The 22,894-nt window shown below is 48.3% G+C and overlaps 1 protein-coding gene across 21 annotated transcripts in view; it reads left to right on the top strand.

The window, feature by feature from the left end:
* The window catches only part of LOC106575651 (target of Nesh-SH3), a 42,669-nt gene that overhangs the window by 5,770 nt on the left and 14,005 nt on the right, over positions 1-22,894 (top strand). For 4 of the 21 annotated variants that reach the window (XM_045699185.1, XM_045699182.1, XM_045699184.1 and 1 more), the window contains exons 2-12: positions 11,510-11,689; positions 13,587-13,655; positions 13,753-13,888; positions 14,876-15,066; positions 15,787-15,839; positions 16,759-16,798; positions 17,162-17,239; positions 17,435-17,509; positions 18,615-18,821; positions 19,189-19,266; positions 19,972-20,187. In XM_045699185.1, coding sequence (XP_045555141.1) covers positions 11,510-11,689; positions 13,587-13,655; positions 13,753-13,888; positions 14,876-15,066; positions 15,787-15,839; positions 16,759-16,798; positions 17,162-17,239; positions 17,435-17,509; positions 18,615-18,821; positions 19,189-19,266; positions 19,972-20,187 — 1,323 coding nt within the window. The remainder of the gene's footprint in view (positions 1-11,509; positions 11,690-13,586; positions 13,656-13,752; positions 13,889-14,875; positions 15,067-15,786; positions 15,840-16,758; positions 16,799-17,161; positions 17,240-17,434; positions 17,510-18,614; positions 18,822-19,188; positions 19,267-19,971; positions 20,188-22,894) is intronic. The other 17 variants (XM_045699196.1, XM_045699190.1, XM_045699189.1 and 14 more) reach the window with 7 other exon arrangements.

Below are 22,894 nucleotides of genomic sequence, written 5' to 3'. Positions count from 1 at the left end.
GGCACTGTGCTACACCCCCCTCCCCAACCCACCTATTTCTGGAGGTGGCTCTGGTTCCGGCCGTTCCAGGCTGTCGGGCCACTCTGGCATCGCCGAGGGGCAGTCGGGCCAGTCTGGCATCGCCGGGGGGCAGTCTGGCAATTCGGGACAGTCTGGGCAGTCTGGCAATTCGGGAGAGTCTGGGCAGTCTGGCAATTCGGGACAGTCTGGGCAGTCTGGCAATTCGGGACAGTCTGGGCAGTCTGGCAATTCGGGACAGTCTGGGCAGTCTGGCAATTCGGGACAGTCTGGGCAGTCTGGCCACTCGGGCCACTCCGGCAGTTCAGGGCAGTCTGGCCACTCCGGCAGTTCAGGGCAGTCTGGCCACTCCGGCAGTTCAGGGCAGTCTGGCCACTCCGGCAGTTCAGGGCAGTCTGGCCACTCCGGCAGTTCAGGGCAGTCTGGCCACTCCGGCAGTTCAGGGCAGTCTGGCCACTCCGGCAGTTCAGGGCAGTCTGGCCACTCTGGCAGTTCAGGGCAGTCTGGCCACTCCGGCAGTTCAGCGCAGTCTGGCCACTCCGGCAGTTCAGCGCAGTCTGGCCACTCCGGCAGTTCAGCGCAGTCTGACCACTCCGGCAGTTCAGCGCAGTCTGACCACTCCGGCAGTTCAGCGCAGTCTGGCCACTCCGGCAGTTCAGCGCAGTCTGGCCACTCCGGCAGTTCAGCGCAGTCTGACCACTCCGGCAGTTCAGCGCAGTCTGACCACTCCGGCAGTTCAGCGCAGTCTGGCCACTCCGGCAGTTCAGCGCAGTCTGACCACTCCGGCAGTTCAGCGCAGTCTGACCTCTCTGGCGACTGTTGACTGGCGGGCAGCTCTGACGACTGTTGACTGGCGGGCAGCTCTGACGACTGTTGACTGGCGGGCAGCTCTGACGATGACTGTTGACTGGCGGGCAGCTCTGACGATGACTGTTGACTGGCGTGCAGCTCTGACGATGACTGTTGACTGGCGGGCAGCTCTGACGATGACTGTTGACTGGCGGGCAGCTCTGACGATGACTGTTGACTGGCGGGCAGCTCTGACGATGACTGTTGACTGGCGGGCAGCTCTGACGATGACTGTTGACTGGCGGGCAGCTCTGACGATGACTGTTGACTGGCGGGCAGCTCTGACGATGACTGTTGACTGGCGGGCAGATCTGATGATGACTGTTGACTGGCGGGCAGCTCTGATGATGACTGTTGACTGGCGGGCAGCTCTGATGATGACTGTTGACTGGCGGGCAGCTCTGATGAAGACTGTTGACTGGCGAGGCTGGGTTGACGCACTTGTAGCCTGGTGCGTGGTGCTGGTACTGGGCTTACCAGATTATGTACACGCACCTCCAGGCTAGTGCGGGGAGCGGGAACAGGACGAGTCGGACTGGGTTGACGCACTTCCGGGTCCGCACGAGAGACAGGAGCTGGAAACCCAGGGCTATGGAGGCGCACAGTCGGTCTCGATCTTACCTCCTGCACAACCCATCTTGGCTGGATGGAGCTAGTAGCCCTGTACGAGCGGGGTGCCCGTACAGGGCAGACTGGGCTGTGCAGGGGCCTGATGGTAGCCGTGCGTAGAGCGGGAGTTGGGTAGCCTGGTCCTCGGAGGCGTACCGGCGACCAGATGCGCTGCGCAGGCATCCTCCTACCAGGCTGGATGCCCGCTCTAGCACGGCACCTGCGAGGGGCTGGAATAACGCGCACCGGACTGTGCGTGCGTATGGGTGAGATAGTGCGCTCCTCAGCGAAACATAGCGCTCTCCACCCCATACGCTCCTCCATATAACCACGGGTAGCTGGCTTCCGGCTCTTCTTACGCCTAGCCAAACTACCCGTGTGCCCCCCCAAAAAATTTTCTTGGGGGTGCCTCTCGTGCTTCTCCTTCAGCGCGTACTTGGCCTCATACCACCGCCTCTCTGCCTTGGCTGCCTCAATTTCCCACTACGGGCGTCGATAATCCCCAGCCTGGTGCCAAGGTCCGGCCCCGTCCAGAACTTCCTCCCAGGTCCATTTCTCCCGCCAGTCCAACTCGAATTCCCTCTGCTCCTTCTTCTGCTGCTTGGTCCTTGAGTGGTGGGAGATTCTGTCACGGTTGTTGTCGGTGAATGAGGACCAAAACGCAGCAGGTACGTGAATGCTCATCTTGATTTTTAATTACTCTCAAAAAATGAACATACAAAATAACAAAACACGAAAAACGAACACTCGACAAATAAACAGTCTGGTAAGGCACAAGGCTATACACAGAATAATCACCCACAAATAACACATACAAACACACCCTAATATATGGGACTCTCAATCAACCAAACATAGAAACACACACACTAGACTAACCATAGAATTAACTAAACATAAACCGAAACCCGGAAATACTAAATCAAACACCCTTTACACAAACACAACACCCCGAACCACATAAAACAAATACCCTCTGCCACGTCCTGACCAAACTACAAAAACAATTAACCTTCTACTGGCCAGGACGTGACAGGTACCCTTACGCCTAACCCTAACCTTAAACTAAGACCCCCAAAAATAATCAATATTTTCCCCATTAATTTTTACAATATAGCCAAATTATGACTTTGCAGCTGCACTCTTAGGGAAAAAAAGGTGCTATCTAGCTTCTCTAGGGCCAGTGGGACGATTTCGTCCCACCTACGTAACAGCCAGTGGAATCCCGTGGCGCGTTATTCAAATACCTTAGAAATGCTATTACTTCAATTTCTCAAACATATGACTATTTTACACCATTTTAAAGACAAGACTCTCATTAATCTAACCACACTGTCCGATTTCAAAAAGGCTTTACAACGAAAGCAAAACATTAGATTATGTCAGCAGAGTACCCAGACAGAAATAATCAGACACCCATTTTTCAAGCTAGCATATAATGTCACATAAACCCAAACCACAGCTAAATGCAGCACTAACCTTTGATGATCTTCATCAGATGACAATCTTAGGACATTATGTTATACAATACATGCATGTTTTGTTCAATCAAGTTCATATTTATATCAAAAAACAGCTTTTTACATTAGCATGTGACGTTCAGAACTAGCATGCCCCCCGCAAACTTCCGGTGAATTTACTAAATTACTCACGATAAACGTTCACAAAAAACATAACAATTATTTTAAGAATTATAGATACAGAACTCCTCTATGCACTCGCTATGTCCGATTTTAAAATAGCTTTTCGGTGAAAGCACATTTTGCAATATTCTAAGTAGATAGCCCGGCATCACAGGGCTAGCTATTTAGACACCCACCAAGTTTAGCCCTCGCCAAAGTCAGATTTACTATAAGAAAAATGTTATTACCTTTGCTGTTCTTCGTCAGAATGCACTCCCAGGACTTCTACTTCAATAACAAATATTGGTTTGGTTCAAAATAATCCATAGTTATATCCAAATAGCGGCGTTTTGTTCGTGCATTCAAGACACTATCCGAAAGGGTAAAGAAGGGTGACGCGCCCGACGCGTTTCGTGACAAAGAAATTTTAAATATTCCATTACCGTACTTCGAAGCATGTCAACCGCTGTTTAAAATCAATTTTTATGCAATTTTTCTCGTAAAAAAGCGATAATATTCCGACCGGGAATCTGTGTTTTAGTACAAAGAGAGAGAAAATAAAAACATGGGGTCGCCTCGTGCATGCGCCTCAGTCAGATTGTCCTCTGATAGACCACTTACCAAAGGCGCTAATGTTTTTCAGCCAGGGGCTGCCTCGACATCATTCAGCTTTTTCCCGGGTTCTGAGAGCCTATGGGAGCCGTAGGAAGTGTCACGTTACAGCAAAGATCCTAAGTTTTCAATAAAAAGAGTCAAGAAGCCCAAGGAATGGTCATAGAGGGCACTTCCTGTACAGAATCTTCTCAGGTTTTTGCCTGCCATATGAGTTCTGTTATACTCAGAGACACCATTCAAACAGTTTTAGAAACTTTAGGGTGTTTTCTATCCAAAGCCAATAATTATATGCATATTCTAGTTTCTTGGCAGTAGTAATAACCAGATTAAATCGGGTACGTTTTTTATCCGGCCGTGTAAATACTGCCCCCTAGCCCTAACAGGCTAAAACCCAAAAGGGTTCTTCGACTGTCACCATAGGAGAACCCTTGGAAGAACTATTTTTTGTTCCATGTAGAACCCTTTTGCTTCCAGGTAGAACCTGTCGGAGTTCCATGTAGAACCATTTCCACAGAGGGTTCTACATGGAACCCAAAAGAGCTACATAGAACCAAAAAGGGCTCTCCTATGGGGACAGCCAAATAACCCTTTTGGAAACCTTTTTTCTAAGGGTGTGGCGGAAATCTCTCAGTTCTGCCTCCAGGGAAAGATTGATGACAATAAATGTCAACCTGCATTTTAGATGACTAAGCCTTTCCATAAGCTTTAGTATACATTTATTGGTATTATGTAACATAATAATGTCTTCCACATTCTCCCCCTGTAGCTAGAATCACTCTTCATCTGTATGTCTCCACAAACGGTGAAGTGGTCATCTAGTCCTCTATAAACACAGGAAAACACATTACAGTCCTTGTAAGTCTAGGGTCTCTTTAATAAAACCTTATGGATTTGCAGCTATAAAGCCAAAGACTGAAAACATCCTTCTTGTTAAATTAAAGGGAGTCAGCAATAACATGACAGGAGTCTTGAGGTAAGCAGAGGTTATGTCACGTTGCCGGGGGAGATACGTTTATTAATGACAGTTAGAATCAAAGGCGCCACTAGAAATATGATCTTCGAAAGCAAAGCAAAACATCCTTTCCCCCTCCAATTATATTCCAAACAATTCAAGATTACTCTTTGGGGTTAAGCGGAGAAGAGAAATGGACACAAGTATCCATGTAAACAGTTAATTCACTCACACTGTGTAAAAAGTTGCATAATGTTGTTCTGATTCAGCAAACCCAGTGGTCTTTTAAATTCTTCCAAACCAATAGTTCTTGGCAACTTCCGCAAAACCACCACACAAATATGGTTGTTTGTTTGTTTCACACTTCCTCATGAGGTTCTACAGCTTCACCATCAACAGCATCCTGACCGGTTGCATCACCGCCTGGTATGGCAACTGCTCGGCATCTGACCGCAAGGCGCTACAGAGGGTAGTGCGAAAAGCCCAGTACATCACTGGGGCCAAGCTTCCTGCCATCCAGGCCATCCAGGACTTCCTGCCATCCAGGACTGTTTTCTCTGCTACTGCATGGCAAGCGGTACCGGAGCGCCAAGTCTAGGACCAAAAGGCTCCTCAACAGCTTCTACCCCCAAGCCATAAGACTGCTGAACAATTCATAAAATCGCCACGGTACAATTTACATTGACCCCATCCACCCCCCCCGTTTTGTACACTGCTGCTACTCGCTGTTTGTTTATTACCTATGCATAGTCACTTCGCCCCCATCTACATGTGCAGATTACCTCAACTAGCCTGTACCCCTGCACACTGATTTGGTACCAGTGCCACCTGTATATAGCCTCGATATTGTTATTCTTATTGTGTTACTTTTTATTATTACTTTTTATTTTAGTCTACCCCTGTAAATATTTTCTTCTTCTTGAACTGCACTGTTGGTTAAGGGCTTGTAAGTAAGCATTTCATGGTAAAGTCTACACTTGTTCTATTTGGCGCATGTGACAAATAATGTTTGATTTGATTGAAGAGGTTCGTGGGTCATCGATAATGAAGGCCCCAATATTATATCCAAAGTTCATCCCAAGTTTGCTCTGTGAATGGGAGTGATTAGGTTATCGTTAAAACCTAATTAATGCTCTGAGTGATGATTAGGGTTAGCTGGAGTGCCAGAACGCTCGCCTTGCCTCTTGCCTGCATGGGCATTAAAACAGCGGGCTGTTGACTGATGTGTGTGACGACAAAAAACTGCCACAACATCCTTTTCCAAACACCATCTAGAGCCCCTTTATGTGGCATTTTAAGCCTGCTTTTCATTAGCATTTAAACAGCCTCTTTAACCCAGCAGCTGAATCAGTCAAGTTCCTGCATGGTGGGAAATGGGAACCTGGTGGACAAGGGAAAGCCTTTTCCAAAGCTAAAGAGCCTTATTACCAGGTTTAAATGAGATGCATTACTAATGTTTAGGACATTTCCCAGACAGCTATTTAGCCTCTGTTCTTTAATAATTACTTTTCTGAACTCTTTGGAGCTCAACCTTCAAGAGTTACATCCTCCATTCAGGGGCGAAAATCTGATATCAACTTTGGAGGGGACAATTATATTACATTTTCTCAAGAGCAATTCCTGAAGGGGACACCAAACGTAGTGCTGTAACACATAGCCTACATTGTAATATGGTAAATGTATATTAAGGAACCAAAGAAATAAGGTGTTTGCTGTACTCCTAACTACCGGTACCCAAAACTACACAACTAATCACAACAGCAATACCATTGCCTTTAACAAATCTTAGTTCAGTCACCAGTTTAAGTTGAGAGTGGGGGTATCCATGGCATTTTCCAATTATGTTCCTATTTTACAAGTAAAAAAAATTGAGAACCTTTCATAATGTTGCCAAACAAAGACTCAACAAACTTACCTGAGACTCCCTGTCTCTGCCAGTCTGTCCCTGCATATCTGTCCCCAACTCTGCTGTCTGTGTGCCATCTGTTGCCTGCTCTGCCTAATGACATCATTGTGAAACATTTCCATTAGAATTTCATTTCTTTCTTATGAACATTTTTATCAACTAGTCTTTGAGATATTAGGCTACTAGGGTTCTTACTTTGCGTTTTGGTGTACTGAAAAATACTCTGATGTCCGTCTTTTATTTTTCTGCCATTTTTCTACCTGGCTGGCTGGCTGGCTACACACACACACAGTGTGTAGGTTATTTACAGTAGGAGGTGGGCTTCTATCATCTTATCTTTTATCATTCTATTTGGGCTTCGATCTAAAAGGTAGCTAGCAAATGTGAAAATGATTAAAATGACAAGAGTTGACAGCTGTATGAGTTCACCATTTACACAACATATGCTGCAACCTTTTGTAATTTTAATAGTTTGTTTCATATTGGCTGGCTTCCAACAATAGCTGAATTTGCAAAGCTAGCGAGCACCAATTCCGTTTCAGTGGTGTTTGCTATAATCTTTGATACCCGGCTTAAATAAAGGTGAAATAAAATAAATAAATAAAAGTTCCCTTGCGACAATTTAGCTTTTGCAACGAGACCATTAAATATATTTAAGACAATGGTAGAAGAGAGTGTAGTTCTGTTCAGTTTGGACTTCAGTTTATCGCTAACCTTATCGCAGGGACTTTGAAGCACTAACTTACATCATCTGCATGCTGATCTTGGAATACATTGACGATAGCAAAGATTCCATCTTTGACGAGGCCACATAAATGGAATAGGTACTAGCTAGCTTAATAGTTAATATTTGCACGCTAGCTCTGCATATTCAGCTAGTGTGTGTGCGCGATTGACTGGATTAACCTCACTTCAGTTACGTTCATTGAGTGCCTTTCAGACAGTAGATACGACCCCTCTGTTACCTTGCCAACTAAGGAACTGGCAGTGGATCAAAACATTGTGAGACAAAGGGTGGGGAGGTCGCAATCTTTTGAAACTTAAAAACGCGCTATTAAGTGTCTATAATCAGCACAATTGCTTTCATTGCGTATTATCAATATTATTTAAATTACATAGTTATGTTTCAGTGATATATTGGGGGGGACAAATCATATTTTTCCAAGGATGGGGGGGGGTCGTGTCCCCCCCGTCCCCCCCGGGATTTCTGCCTCTGCCTCCATTGCATTTCACCTTCTACTTTATCAGTGGGTTTAAAGTACTTTGGTTTTATCCTAATAGTCCAATGTTATGACTGATGGGGGAATCAAGTATCCCATCTCCTGTATGCATTCAAGGTAATATTGGCTGCAGTTGAAGAGTACTGCAGTCTGTTTCCTGAAAACCACAAACGCAATCCTATTTGATTAATCCTTTGGGTACCTGGGGAGAGGCAGCTGTTTATCTTGCAATTACTCCTAAATTAATCTGTGTCCAGAAGTTTCTTAAATGCAGCTTCTTAGATGCAATTCACAAATGCTCTGCACAGTATTTGCAATCTGCTCATGTTCATGTGTCACGCCCTGACCATAGAGAGCCCTTGGTTCTCTATGGTGTTGTAGGTCAGGGCGTGACTAGGGGGTGTTCTAGTCATGTTATTTCTATGTTGGTGAGTTGTATGGTTCTCAATTAGAGGCAGCTGGTCATTTTTTCCATCTAATTGGGGATCATATATAGCAAGCCCGTTCTCCCATCTGCTTTGTGAGATAATGTTTTGTTGTGTGCTGATGTGCGCTCTGTGCTTCACTTTCGTTATATGTTTATTGTTTTTTGTTCAAGTTTCATGGTAATAAATATGTGGAACCCAACACACGCTGCGCCTTGGTCCGTTCTTCAAAACGATCGTGACAGAATATCCCACCACAAATGGACCAAGCAACGTGCATTGTAGGAAAAAGTAAGTTGGACCTGGGAGATCCTGGGAGGACATGAGACCCTTCCTTGGCGGGAGTCACCAAGGAGCATAGGGGGACAGCGACGACGCCAGGGACCGCGGCCACAGAAACCCCAAGATTTTTTTTTGGGGGGGGGACATGGGGCGGACGGCTGAGCAGTGGAGAGTGCTAGAGCCCGACTGGGAGTTTCTGGAGGAGTTCAATGAGGGATACCGGAGAGAGGTTTTGGCTAGGAGTATGCTGCAGCGCAGCCGTTTGGAAGAGCGTGACACCAGTCCGGTGCCATCTGCGCCGGCTCCACTCATCTGGCCTCCAGTGCGCCTCCCCAGTCGGTACGTCCTGTGCCAGCTCCCCGCACTCGCCCTGAAGAGCCAGAGACCGTCAGGGAGGCGATGGAGAAGTTGCGAGAGAGAGAGAGAGAGGAGAGAGATCTTGGTCAAGTGGGTTCTGCTCAACATTCGACCTGAAGAGCCTATCAGCAGTTTGGTCAAGTCTGTGCCGGTTTCACGCATATGGCCTCCAGTGCGCCTCCCCAGTCCGGTACGTCCTGTGCCAGCTCCCCGCACTTGCCCTGAAGTGCGTGTCACCAGTCCGGTGCGATCTGTGCCGGCTCCACGCACCAGGCCTCCAGTGCGCCTCCCCAGTCCGGTACATCCTGTGCCAGCTTCCCGCACTCGCCCTGAAGTGCGTGTCACCAGTCTGGTGCCACCTGTGCCGGCTCCACGCACCAGGCCTCCAGTGCGCCTCCCCAGCCCGGTACATCCTGTGCCGGCTCCCCAGTCCGATACGTCCTGTGCCGGCTCCCCGCACTTGCCCTGAAGTGCGTGTCACCAGTCCGGTGCCACCTGTGCTGGCTCCACGCACCAGGCCTCCAGTGCGCCTCCCCAGCCCGGTACGTCCTGTGCCGGCTCCACGCACCAGGCCTCCAGTGTGCCTCCCCAGTCTGGTACATCCCGTGCCAGCTCCCCGCACTTGCCCTGAAGTGCGTGTCACCAGTCCGGTGCCACCTGTGCCGGCTCCATGCACCAGGCCTCCAGAGCACCTCCCCAGTCTCGTACGTCCTGTGCCAGCTCCCCGCACTCGCCCTGAAGTGCGTGTCACCAATTCGGTGCCACCTGTGCCGGCTCCACACACCAGTCCTCCAGTGCGCCTCCCCAGCCCGGTACGTCCTGTGCTGGCTCCCCAGTCCGGTACGTCCTGTGCCGGCTCCCCAGTCCGGTACGTCCTGTGCCAGCTCCCCGCACTTGCCCTGAAGTGCGTGTCACCAGTCCGGTGCCACCTGTGCCGGCTCCATGCACCAGGCCTCCAGTGCGCCTCCCCAGTCCGGTATGTCCTGTGCCAGCTCCCCGCACTCGCCCTAAAGTGCGTGTCACCAGTCCGGTGCAATTTGTGCTGGCTCCACTCACCACACCTCCAGTGCGCCTCCCCAGTCCGGTACATCCTGTGCCAGCTCCCTGCACTCGCCCTGAAGTGTGTGTCATCAGTCCTGTGAAACCTGTACCGGCTCCACGCACCAGGCCTCCAGTGCGCCTCCCCAGTCCGGTACGTCCTGTGCCAGCTCCCCACACTCGCCCTGAAGTGCGTGTCACCAGTCCGGTGCCACCTGTGCCCGGCTCCACGCACCAGGTCTCCTGTGCCGGTGTCCAGGCACGGTGTCCAGTCCCGCTCCATGGCAGGAGCCTTCCTCTGTGCCAGTGCCCAGTCCAGGCACAGCGTCCAGTCCCGCTCCATGGCAGGAGCCTTCCTCTGCGCCGGTGTCCAGTCCAGGCACGGTGTCCAGTCCCGCTCCATGGCAGGAGCCTTCCTCTGTGCCAGTGCCCAGTCCAGGCACAGCGTCCAGTCCCGCTCCATGGCAGGAGCCTTCCTCTGCGCCGGTGTCCAGTCCAGGCATGGCGTCCAGTCCCGCTCCAAGGCCGGAGTCTTCCTCTGCGCCGGTGCCCAGTCCAGGCAAGGCGTCCAGTCCCACTCCATGGCAGGAGCCTTCCTCTGCGCCGGTGCCCAGTCCAGGCACGGCGTCCAGTCCCGCTCCATGGCAGGAGCCTTCCTCTACGCCGGTGCCCAGTCCAGGCACGGCGTCCAGTCCCGCTCCATGGAAGGAGCTTTCCTCTGCGCCGGTGCCCAGTCCAGGCACGGCGTCCAGTCACGCTCCATGGAAGGAGCCTTCCTCTGCGCTGGTGCCCAGTCCAGGCACGGCGTCCAGGCACGGCGTCCAGTCCCTCTCCAAGGCCGGAGCCTTCCTCTGCGCCGGTGCCCAGTCCAGGCACGGCGGCCAACCCAGCTCCATGGCCGGAGCCTTCCTCTGCGCCGGTGCCCAGTCCAGGCACGGCGTCCAACCCAGCTCCATGGCCGGAGTCCTCCTCTGCGCCAGTGCTCAGTCCAGGCATGGCATCCAGTACCGCTCCAAGGCCATGGCCGGATCTGGGGTCTGGGCGGGGGCGGCGACCCGCACGGGAGCCGCCACCGACACTAGTCACTCCCCCCACCCTCCCCATTTGGTTTCAGGTCTTGCGGCCGGAGTCCGCACCTTTGGGGAGGGGGTACTGTCACGCCCTGACCATAGAGAGCTCTTGGTTCTCTATGGTGTCGAAGGTCAGGGCGTGACTAGGGATGTTCTAATCATTTTATTTCTATGTTGGTGAGTTGTATGGTTCCCAATTAGAGGCAGCTGGTAATCGTTGTCTCTAATTGGGGATCATATTTAGGAAGCCCTTTCTCCCACCTGCTTTGTGGGATATTGTTTTGTTGAGTGCTGATGTGCGCTCTGTGCTTCACTTTCGTTATATGTTTATTGTTTTTTGTTCAAGTTTCACGGTAATAAATATGTGGAACCCAACACACGCTGCGCCTTGGTCCGTCCTTCAAAACGATCGTGACATCATGTGAGGTGCTGAAGGTTAGCTGTAATGGAATGCACTTGCATCTTTAGGTGCAATGCACCACAGTTCAACTAATCATAACCACAATGCAATTCAACTGTATTATTCTACTTGTTGGCCTTTAACAGTGAGAAGACAGAACATGAAGGTTCGCATCAACGCTACAGGCGACACCATCGTGATGAAGTTTGTCCGGCCCAACCCTGACACCAAGCTGGAGGGCTACATCCTGGGCTATGGCAGCAGCATGTTCTCTAAACAGTTCATCCAGCTGCCTGAGAACGGAGAGCCTTACGAGACTGAGATAGGTAAGACCAGTCTATGGTAAGACCACACTCACGCGCACACACTAACCTTTTGACTTTCAGGTATTCATCAGATAGTCATAACAGTGTATATTGTGACTCCAACATACGTCAGTAGAAAACCCAGGGGAGAAACCATTCCTCTGAGAAACCTAGCAACCTGTCTTTGTAGAGCACAGAGATTTTCCAAACAGGGTGAAAAGGACAGGAGTTACACTAAGCACGCCACAGTGTTTACTTTCCTCTTTAAAACCCTTTCCTGCAGCTCAATGGGTTCCATTCATCATCAACCACAGCCTCTCATGAGATACTTTCAACATCCCAGCATCCCAGCCCACTACGGCACCTTAGCAGGGCAGCACAGGGTCAGTGGAAGACAGCTTGTGTAGAACATCTATTGAGCGTGAAACCACATGCTTATGTTAGAATTCGAATGATATGCTGTTACTTATTTTTCTTGATACTCCCACTCACTAAAATCACTTGAGTTAAAGTAAACATTGGAGTGTTTTCATAATTAAATCAAACAAATACGGTTCCTTTATTGCTGTTTTGTGTTGATCTGTTTGGATTTATGACAGGCACGAAATGAGAGCAGGTCAGGAACAGGTTTCCTCTTGTCGTATGAAAAGGTCTCAATGGCCATTGGCTATGAAGTGTAGAGTAGAAAGGAACCAGAGACTAAAGAGAATGGAACAAGTCCCTTGGCTGGCTCCCCAATCAGTGAAAGGAGCGCTGTTTGTTCAATGCGGAACAGCTTTTTAACCACTTTTCCTTGAGCCCTTTCACCTGTGTGAGAGACAACAGAAGTGATCAAACATCATTTCTCACTGGTACAAGCTGTGACCTTCCACGTAGAAAAACAACGACGACAAAGAGCCGAGTTAAATTGGTCTCAGGTGCCCCTCCAGAACACCTGATGGAAGTACCTCATCACGAGAGAGCCCAGAGGGATCCAACGAGAGAGCAGAGGGTAGACAGAACCTTCTCAGCAATAATGACACACGTAGTAGTCCAATAGGATATGGTTGTGTTACTGTGACTCTCTGGGATCTTCTTCTGTGCTGACTCTTAACTTATTTAAAGTGTTTCCCCACACCCAACAGTTATCTTTTTTTTCAACCAAGTGACTATCATTTGTCCAATGCCCCACCCATAACATTGTGCCAGCTACGATCCATGCCAACCTGCTCCTGGCATGCCAGCTCAAGTACTCTGGCTTCTATGTTAATCCATTGAACACCAGGACCTAGTCAGGCCCTTAGTGCTTCACCCTTCACATCCTGTCTATTTTGTTCTGTACAGTTATTCATTAATGAGCTCGCCATTCTCATGCAATAGAAACACAATATTTTTGGATCACTGTTTTTATAGCACATTGAGTCCAAGCGACCAGATGTGTCTGAACAGTGTTCCAGATCCATACCCATATTTCACCCCTCCTAGCTGGCCTCAGACATTGTTTGCATTTGGACAAGTATTATAACAATAGACAACTGTTAGATTGTGGCTGGATAATATAAACCCCTTAGAGAGTTTACTGTATGTATTAAAGTCTCTGCAGGTTGGACAACGTTCCATTGTTCCGAGGAGTTCAAGCAACTCAATTGCATTTCAATTTACCATCCGAACGACATCTGTTGACATCTTTTGTGCTTAAAGTCAAGCTCTTTCATCTGTGTATCTGTTCTGTTTCTGTTTACGCCTGATTTGAATAGTTTCAGCCCATCTCCCTAACACCAGAGACCTGACTAGGTAGTGACTCACCAGGCGTCAGCAGGACTCTTTCTTCCCAAACCCTTCTTTCACTGCCCAGGAAAATATTTCCCCCCTTCTGGTATATTCCTTTTTCCATGACAGAGAAATCAATGTGACAACTTTTTGTTTTTTAACCTTTCAGACGCTGAACCCAAGTATCTTGTTGCTGTCCAGCCAATCCCGAGCAACGACGTAAAGAAACAATGCACAGGTACCTGCGGCAGTCTGTCTACGCATCTAAAAGGTTAAATCAGGTCATGAAACCGTTTGCAAATATTGTGTATGACCCTTGACCTTTGTCCTCACAGGAAAGGTTAACCTGGAGAAGCCACTCCACCTGGTGATTGGCTCCGTCACCCCAACCTCTGTGCTGCTGTCCTGGGGAACCTTCCTGAAGACGCCCTACGAAGCAGGCAACATCATGAACGACTGTTTGGAAGACGGGTGAGTTATACCCTACCGCACCGCCAGCCAGGCATCTGGTTCCAGTTCCATGTTGCATTTTTCAGGCCAAAGCTTCCACAGAAACAGCCTCACTCAGCTCAAAATGGATAACAGGTGAATACAGTTACACACTGTTAAGGCATTCAGACTATCTGGCTTTCACAAAAGATAAGGATCTATTTGAAATCAGGTGCACACACTGAGATCTGAATACCAGGCTGTTATTGTTAGCTATGTATAAAGATGACATACTGTATGAAGGCTTGACTAGATTTAAACTCATACCGTGCATTCAATGTACTGTGCCGTCGAACCTTGGAGGATTTATGATGCATAACAGTTCTGTAGAGTAACGTTGAGGAAGTGTGCCATTTATTTTCTATGGAAAATGAAGCATGGGAATGGACCGAGGTCTTTTCCAACGCAGGTGTGTGCAGGAGTTGACTGAGAATACATGGACTGTACTGCTGGGACACAAACACACTTTTCCATCACTCGATTTATGCTCCACCTTAAATACATTCTAGAATTTCCCCCACTCCGTAAATTGGAGAAGTCGTTGGAAATCTCGACCTAAGTTACAGCTGAGAGTTCCCCCTTCTATCTGGTGGCTTATTAAAAGCTAATATCAGTTCCTTCTGTTTACTGCTTGGCTACTGCCGGCAGCGCTACCCAGAAGTCCCTGAGGGCATGAAAAGGGATCGGTTGACACTGACGAGATGACCGGAGATACCGGAGCCAGAATTAACAATAGCTAATGGAGGAAGCTTGTTTAACGTATTAGTCACTATGGTTCATCAGACCACAGCCGTAGAGCTGGAATAGCCACCCATACTGTATGATGTGGAGCACACCTGCTGTGCTTTGTTGGTCGATGAGAAAAGAAGGCAGAATTTTCCAAAGGTTAGAGTTTGCCATAAAGATGCACAGCTACTGTACAAGAATCAGCATGTTGTTTACTGTGCCTTGTTTGTCCCTGCCATGCAGACACTACACCGTCCGCTACAGGGAGAGGAACAGGAAGTGGATCTACCAGACCTGCCCCACCAGCGACACTGTGATTGACAACCTGAAGTCCAACACCCCATATGAGTTTGGGGTCCGCGCCAACAAAGACGAACGTAGCGGAATCTGGAGCAAGCCTGTCATTCACAAAACCAACATAGGCACAGATTTGGGTAGGTTACTTTCTTTATGTAATAGTTATTAGTTACCTGTCCAAAATTGTAATCAGTAATGTAACTTTTGAATTACCTAAACTCAGTAACGTAATCTGATTACTTTCAGTTACTTTTGGATTACTTTCCCCTTAAGAAGCATTAGAAGAAGACTAAAAGGATCCCTCAATCACATTTGTTGTGTCATCAAAGTGGTCTCTGACTTGTGGTCAGACTTGCTCAAGTGGAACAAATGTAAACTTACCAGCTTCTTTTCAATGCTGAATTGAATGTCATTGAGAAAACAGAAAGGTGTCATAATGTATTTATTTTTTGAGCAAACATCCTTTCCGAATTTAAAAGTAATCCAAGAAGTGGTCATCTAGTTTTTAAAACGTATCTGTAATCTGATTACAATATTTAAGCTGGTAATGTAACTGATTACATTGACAGTTTTTTTGGTAATCAGATTACATGTAATCAGTTACTTCCCAACCCTGCATGGGCGGTATGTACATCATACTTAGGAAAATGAAATTCAGAGAGTTCAGCTAGTACCTCCTCATTTGTTTTTGAAGAAGTCTGTAAGAAATCTTTGTGGCTCAAGCATAAAGAATAAAACATCCATATCATGTGAGCCATGTGCTTTATTGTTCCTACTTGCTAGACTTTCAAAAGATGACCTACCGACACTCTTCTTAGAATAGCAGTTGTTTACACCTTCTTCTCCATGTTTTGCAGACAAAAGCGTCCAGAAACCCTACAAGCACCGGACCCCTATTGTGAAGCCAATGGTATGTGTTGTGTTTGTTGGCCATACAGCATAAGAACCTATGACCTACAGGACTCTCAGTCTCTGCATTAAATTGCTTCCACAGGCATACGTATTCTCACACTACAACTTTACCCTACCTCTAATTTTTTCTTCAAGAAAATCCTTTTCTATTTCCTGCTGTCACTGTGAAGGGAGAATATACAAATGGTGAGAGAGGGTGAGAAGCAGAGCATAGCTGAGCTGTATAAGACCAGAGTAGATAAACTGCTGACTGCTTCCCCTGTCTGACCGCAGCACCCGGCCTGAGAGACTCTTTAACGTGGGTTTAAGAGGGTCACCCTCACAGCCCAGCTGTGACAGGCAGAACATCGCAAATCAACACATGACATACTCACGCTGACATAGTCTTTCTGCCTACTCACAATCAATCAATCAATCAATCAAATGTATTTATTTCTAAAGCCCTTTTTACCTCTGCAGGTGTCACAAAGTGCTATACAGAAACCCAGCCTAATCCTCTTTCCAATCTCTTTCATGGCAGCTATTTTGATTTTGTAGCTTATATGCACGTGTGACTGTCATATGGCCCTTGACCGTGTGTGTGTGTGTTAGGCTAAGTCAGGTACCAGTAAGTGAAGTGTAGACAGCAGACCATAAATGTTTTCTGGTGAAATGGCTTTTCCAGGCAGAAGTCAGGATTGATGTATTTGCCATTAAGGGAGGTTGAAGGGCACGTTAGGTACGCTAGAAGTCTCAAGGGAGACTCTCAGGGATGTAGCACTCAAGGGGAGACAGCCCAAAGCACAACGGTATCCTCACCATAAAACGAAAACATGGCTTTAGCACGGGCAGCGTATTAGCGTTGACATATGAACTGTGGCTGTGGATCTGGTGGCAATAAAAACGTCCACCAACTGTAGATTGTTTTTGTTTCTCAGAAACCACCCATGTCCCATGCACCTTTCCCAGCTCGTCCAGGTAAGCCATTTCAGTGTAATCACTTGGAACCAGAACTTTTATATTGCATCCAAATGAAACAACGAGGAATGCTACATGGCCATATGCATGTCCAGGCAACACCGTTACATAAGCTTTATTCCAATGTACAGGAATGTAGAGTATGTCATGATATTGTTCCAGGTGTGTAAGTCCAGACAGCTAAATGCTACTTACCCTTGTTACACCTGTTTTCTGAGGATATAGCTGCATATTACACTGTTTTAATATGGTATAACGCCTATGTAAAGTGTTGGTTTACAGCATCACTACTTTAGACATAGGGAGTATGTTGCAGCTACTTGAAATCCTGCCTATCTCCTCTTGATTCCCTTTTTCCCCCAGCTATTCACAATAAGACTCAGCCTAGACTCTCTCTGAACAAAAACGAAGGTTTCCCAGGAGCTCCCAAGACCTCTTTTGGTGATTACTCTCTCTCTCATTCTAAAGCACTTAACTTTTCACATAGTTTTTTTTTTTATTGTTGCCAAAAACACTACAATTTTCACTGTCTTTAAAGACCTTCTGTTGTCAAACACATTTCCTGCCCAACACCTTTGCTACATTTGCACTTCGTTCTTATTCACACTTTATGAAACGTGATATTATTTTCTACAGCACCACCAGAGAGCCACCTGGAAGCTAGACCTGACCCCCGCTCCAATGAGCCTCAATGGCCACAGTTCCCACTGGGTAAACAGAGACTGACATTTTGAATCATATCAAGCTTTATTCGCAGTCAGTCATCGCTTAGCTATGTCCACTACGCTGCTGCGAGGGGAGGGGTGGGCTGGGGTGGGGGGTGAGAACCGCAGCTGTTTGTTGTGATTGGCTGCATGCTGGCATGCCTTGAGTCCACTGAGAGGTAGAAAGTCCCTGAATCATGGAGATGGTAGTGACACAGGATGGTGCCGCCACAGAGTTAGAAGTATGCGCGTAAGTTTCTGCCAGAGCAAATGCGAATGGCACGCATGACGGTGATTTTGTTTTGCTTAGACCTCAGGCGCTGTGAGAGGATTGGCTGCTTGTTTTTCTCAGTTTCCCTCCATACTGTATCAGTCCAACTCTGCACTTTACCTTTACCTCTCTCTCTCTTCCACTCTTTTTTTCTTTCACCCATAGCTCATCCATTGATCTATTCATCAATCCATTTTCTATTTTTCTGCTGTTTGTTCTTCCCATGTCTATCCCCACAACCTCTGTGACTCTCTCTCTCTACAGCAGTGTCCATCAAAATCCATTATTTCATATGTTTGTGTCCACAAACCATGACGTCTTTCTTGACATCAGTCATCTCAATCATCTCTCTCCATGTTTCATCCCTGTCATCTCATTGGTTTACAGAGCTGTTGCACTTAAAGCCAGTGGCAATACTGGGTTTAAACAGTCTGCATGACAACACTGCATGCAAAAAACGTGCTTGAATTTTCCATTAGGGAAAGGCAGCACAAAGTTGCTCTGTAACCCTTCTGTCCCTCTAAATACTCCTTCCAATTATATTTTCAAGACTTTCTGTGTGTATGTCAATGAGGTACAACTACATTATGTGACAAAGTTAAATCAACCTGAATCCACTATTTTAAAAAGATAAATAACTACAATCGTATACAGTCAATGAAAGGCATTCAGAGACATTCATCTCAGAGCCAAAGAGATGGATTTGAATGCCTGTCTATGAACTGTTGACATTGACCTCAACAATTGGGCATCAAAATGTTCCATAAGGTACATCCTTATGTGACTCCATAGTTTCCAGTGCCCATAATCAAAGTATACCTCCCTCTTATCTCTCACCCAGACAGAGGAAACAATATTAGAAATGCTTCCTCTCATCTCGTGGACCTCCCTCCTGTCCCCCCCCAACTCCTGCCCACCAAAACCCCCAGTACCTCCTCTGCCACCCCTGTCCTTAACAACCCCTCTCCACACGGTGAAAAGCAACAGGGAAAGACCCAACCCAGGGGACCTACTAGCGCCACAGAGAAGCCACATAACCCTTCCTATGGTAATTTCCACCTTTCAACTCTCTTTTACCTTCCCCTTCTTTTGCAGTCTGTAATGTCATGTTAAGGGCATCAGAGTATACTCTGGTATCCCTCAAATATAAGTTATCTAAAGCCTAACTCTCTTTGAAGCAAACGCCTAGATGTTTACTGAAACCAAAAGACGTATTGGTATCTAAAGCTGTTAGGGACATTTTCACTTTTTATGAAGTGAGGCAGGAATCCTTTGCTTTCCTTTACCTCAATGGGTAGTCTTTGAGAGTGCTGCCCGAGTAACAGATAGAGCTTCCTTGCCTATCTTGAATTTCTCTACAAACCACTGTAACCCAACCCTCCAGAAACAGATAAAACCATTTTTTCCCCACACAGCTCTCAGCGAATCACAGAAAGGAGCATCACTGCTAACACCCGCCCTGGGCAGTGAGAAAGCCAATAATAACAACTTGGGTAACGATGGCCTCATTGTATGAATGCCCTCACTGTGTTTTGCCTCAGCTGGTCTATGTACACTCCGCTGTCTGTCTGCTGTCCACTGTGTCACCATCATCTCAGACCACAGCTTCTGTGTTGTTGTCCAGCTTTAATGCACACTCATTGGTCTACAGCTTCAGTGTTGTTGTCCAGCTTTAATGCACACTCATTGGTCCACAGGTCATGATCAGGAGTTGGACTAAATGCCCGTTATTGCACCATCCACCACATTATCAACCACATTACCTGCATTATCCATATCTGCATGGAATACACAATCTGACAGTCATGGTTACGCTGCACTGCACGGCCCCAGCACCATCTATGACTCTATTCCTCAAGATTGTGGAAGCTTTAGGATGAAAAATGCTTGAAGAATCCTATAGTAAATATTGTTTACGTCACGAAATGAATTAAAAGTACACACAAAAAACATGCAACACTTACAACAACAGGGCTAACATGAGTTAAGAGCTCATGTTAGGGAACTACAGTAGATGCCTTCAATCAAACTATACTATTGAATGCTGCAGATCATTGATTGAATCATCCTCACTAACCCCACTATTCCACTCCTTAGGGCCGTGTCTCCCAGCACACCTGAATGGCACAACAGCATTGTCTTTAACATTGAGACTACACATTGTAACAGGTCCTACAATTGTTTTTGTGGTTTTCTAGGTCAAGGCAGCCAGAGAAATTTGAAACCCCTTGGCCCGGCCATCACACTGATAGCCAGGACCATGAAGTCTCCTGCTGCCACAAACCCTCTCTTTCCCTTCACTGATGGCTCAAGACAAGATACCCCCTCTTCTTCCTCATCCCCATCCTCATCCTCCTCCTCATCCCTTCCTCACAGGGCTAATAACTCATCACAGACCTCCGGGACACCAGGGGGTAATGGAATCTCTCTCCCTCCCTTTTCCTTCATTCCTTCCTCTCCTCCTCCTCCTCTTCTTCCTCCTCCTACTCTTCCTGCTCCTCCTACTCTTCCTCCTACTATGTAATCTCCTTTTGGTTTTCTTGAAATCTCCTCTACCCCCACAAACCCTGTGTAACCAGTGTGCGTGCAGGACTTCCTCCAAACCAACCACAAATATTGTCATATCTGGGTAGAGATTGAGATTAGGCAAAGATTGCAGAGTTGGTTTGGCATCAAGTGCCTAATTTCAGCCTGCACATCATGTGGAGAGCGTGATCGGTCATGCTTCGACGTAGCTTGTCATCTTCGCGGTCAAGATTTGTCATGGCTGTCCAATCTATCCATCTCTCGACTCTCGCACCATCTGAAGAAATCACTGCTACTTTTAGAAAGATCTGTCAGATACGGTCAGCATGTCGTAGATTCTGGTTGCAGCACGGGTCAGCGTTGTTAAGACAGTGCATTCCACTGTCTTTGGGGAAACACGTTGTTCACTTGAGGCTGAAGTGCTAACAGGACTCTCTGCTGGTCCATCACATACTGTATAACCCGCTACCTTTCCATACAAAATCACATCTGTTTTTTCTTCTTGTCAGGGGTGCGTACTGGCGGCAGAGAAGTCAGACGCAGGAGAACAAAACTGTTTCCAACGGCTCAGTTTAATCATCAAACCCACCGGATACAGAACAATGAAATAAATGGGTACATAACCCGACGCACACCAGAACATAACGTGCACAAGCACTGACAACAAACAATTACGGACAAGGACATGGGGGGGAACAGAGGGTTAAATACACAACATGTAATTGATGTAATTGGAACCAGGTGTGATGGAAGACAAGACAAAACCAATGAAAAGTGGATCGGCGATGGCTAGAAGGTCGGTGATGCCGAACGCCGCCCGAACAAGGAGAGGGACCGACTTCAGCGGAAGTCGTGATAGTACCCGACACCGGCCTTGGGGGTGACCCGGAGGGTGAGGCGCAGGGCGATCCGGACGAAGACGGTGGAACTCCTGCAGCATAGAAGGGTCCAACACATCCTCGACCGGAACCCAGCACCTCTCCTCCAGACCGTATCCCTCCCACTCCATGAGATACTGAAAGCCCCTCGCCCGACGCCTCGAATCCAGTATGGAGCGAACGGAGTACGCTGGAGCCCCCCCGATGTCCAGAGGGGGTGGAGGAAACTCCCGCACCTCAGACTCCTGGAGCGGGCCAGTCACCACCGGCCTGAGGAGAGACACATGGAATGAGGGGTTAATACTGTAATCGGGTGGAAGTTGTAACCTATAACAAGCCTCATTCACTCTCCTCAGGACTTTAAATGGCCCCACAAACCGTGGGCCCAGCTTCCGGCAGGGCAGGCGGAGGGGCAGGTTTCGGGTTGAGAGCCAGTCTCACTGCGGTGGCGATATGCGTTCTTCTTTTGGCGCGTCACGGCCTGCTGAAGGGAGACACGGATGGCTTCCCATGTCTTCTCCGTGCGCCTGAACCAGTCGTCCACCGCAGGAACCTCGGTCTGACCCTGATGCCAAGGTGCCAGAACCGGCTGGTACCCCAGTACGCACTGGAAGGGAGAGAGGTTAGTGGAGGAGTGGCGGAATGGCGGAGTGAGTTCTGTGCCATCTCGGCCCAGGGCACGTACGCCGCCCACTCGCCCCGGCCGGTTCTGGCAATAGGACCGCAGAAACCTACCCACATCCGGGTTCACTCTCTCCACCTGCCCATTACTCTCGGGGTGAAAACCTGAAGTAAGGCTGATCGAGACCCCCAGGCGCTCCATGAATGCCTTCCAGACCCTAGACGTAAACTGGGGACCCAGATCAGACACTATATCCTCAGGCACCCCGTAATGCCGGAAGACATGTGTAAACAGGGCTTCCGCAGTCTGTAGGGCCGTAGGGAGACCGGGCAGAGGAAGGAGACAACAGGACTTAGCGAAACGATCCACAACGACCAGAATCGCGGTGTTACCCTGTGAGAGTGGAAGATCAGTTAGAAAATCCACCGACAGGTGCGACCAAGGCCGCTGTGGAACGGGTAAGGGGTGTAACTTACCTCTGGGCAGGTGCCTAGGAGCCTTACACTGGGCGCACACCGAGCAGGAGGAAACATAAACCCTCACGTCCTTAGTCAAGGTAGGCCACCAGTACCTCCCGCTCAAACAGCGCACTGTCCGACCAATCCCAGGATGACCAGAGGAGGGTGACACGTGGGCCCAATAGATCAACCTGTCACAAACAGCAGACGGGACGTACAGACGGCCAGCGGGACACTGGATGGGAGCGGGCTCTGAACGTAACGCCTGCTCAATGTCCGTGCCCAGCTCCCACACTACCGGCGCCACCAGGCAAGAGGCGGGGAGTATGGGAGTGGGATCCATGGGCCGCTCCTCTGTGTGATACAGCCGGGACAATGCATCTGCCTTCACGTTCTTGGAGCCTGGTCTGTAGGACAGGGTAAACACAAAATGGGTGAAAACATGGCCCACCTTGCTTGGTGAGGGTTCATTCCCCTCGCTGCCCGGATGTACTCCAGATTGCGGTGGTCAGTCCAGATGAGAAAAGGGTGTCTAGCCCCCTCAAGCCAGTGTCTCCACGTCTTCAAGGCCTTGACGACAGCCAACAGCTCCCGGTCCCCCACGTCATAGTTTCGCTCCGCCGGGCTGAGCTTCTTC

The sequence above is a fragment of the Salmo salar genome, chromosome ssa17 (genome assembly GCF_905237065.1).
Source record: "Salmo salar chromosome ssa17, Ssal_v3.1, whole genome shotgun sequence".
Classification (NCBI taxonomy): domain Eukaryota; kingdom Metazoa; phylum Chordata; class Actinopteri; order Salmoniformes; family Salmonidae; genus Salmo; species Salmo salar.
Note: the sequence above shows the minus strand (reverse complement) of the source record. Positions and strands in the feature narration are given on the sequence as shown.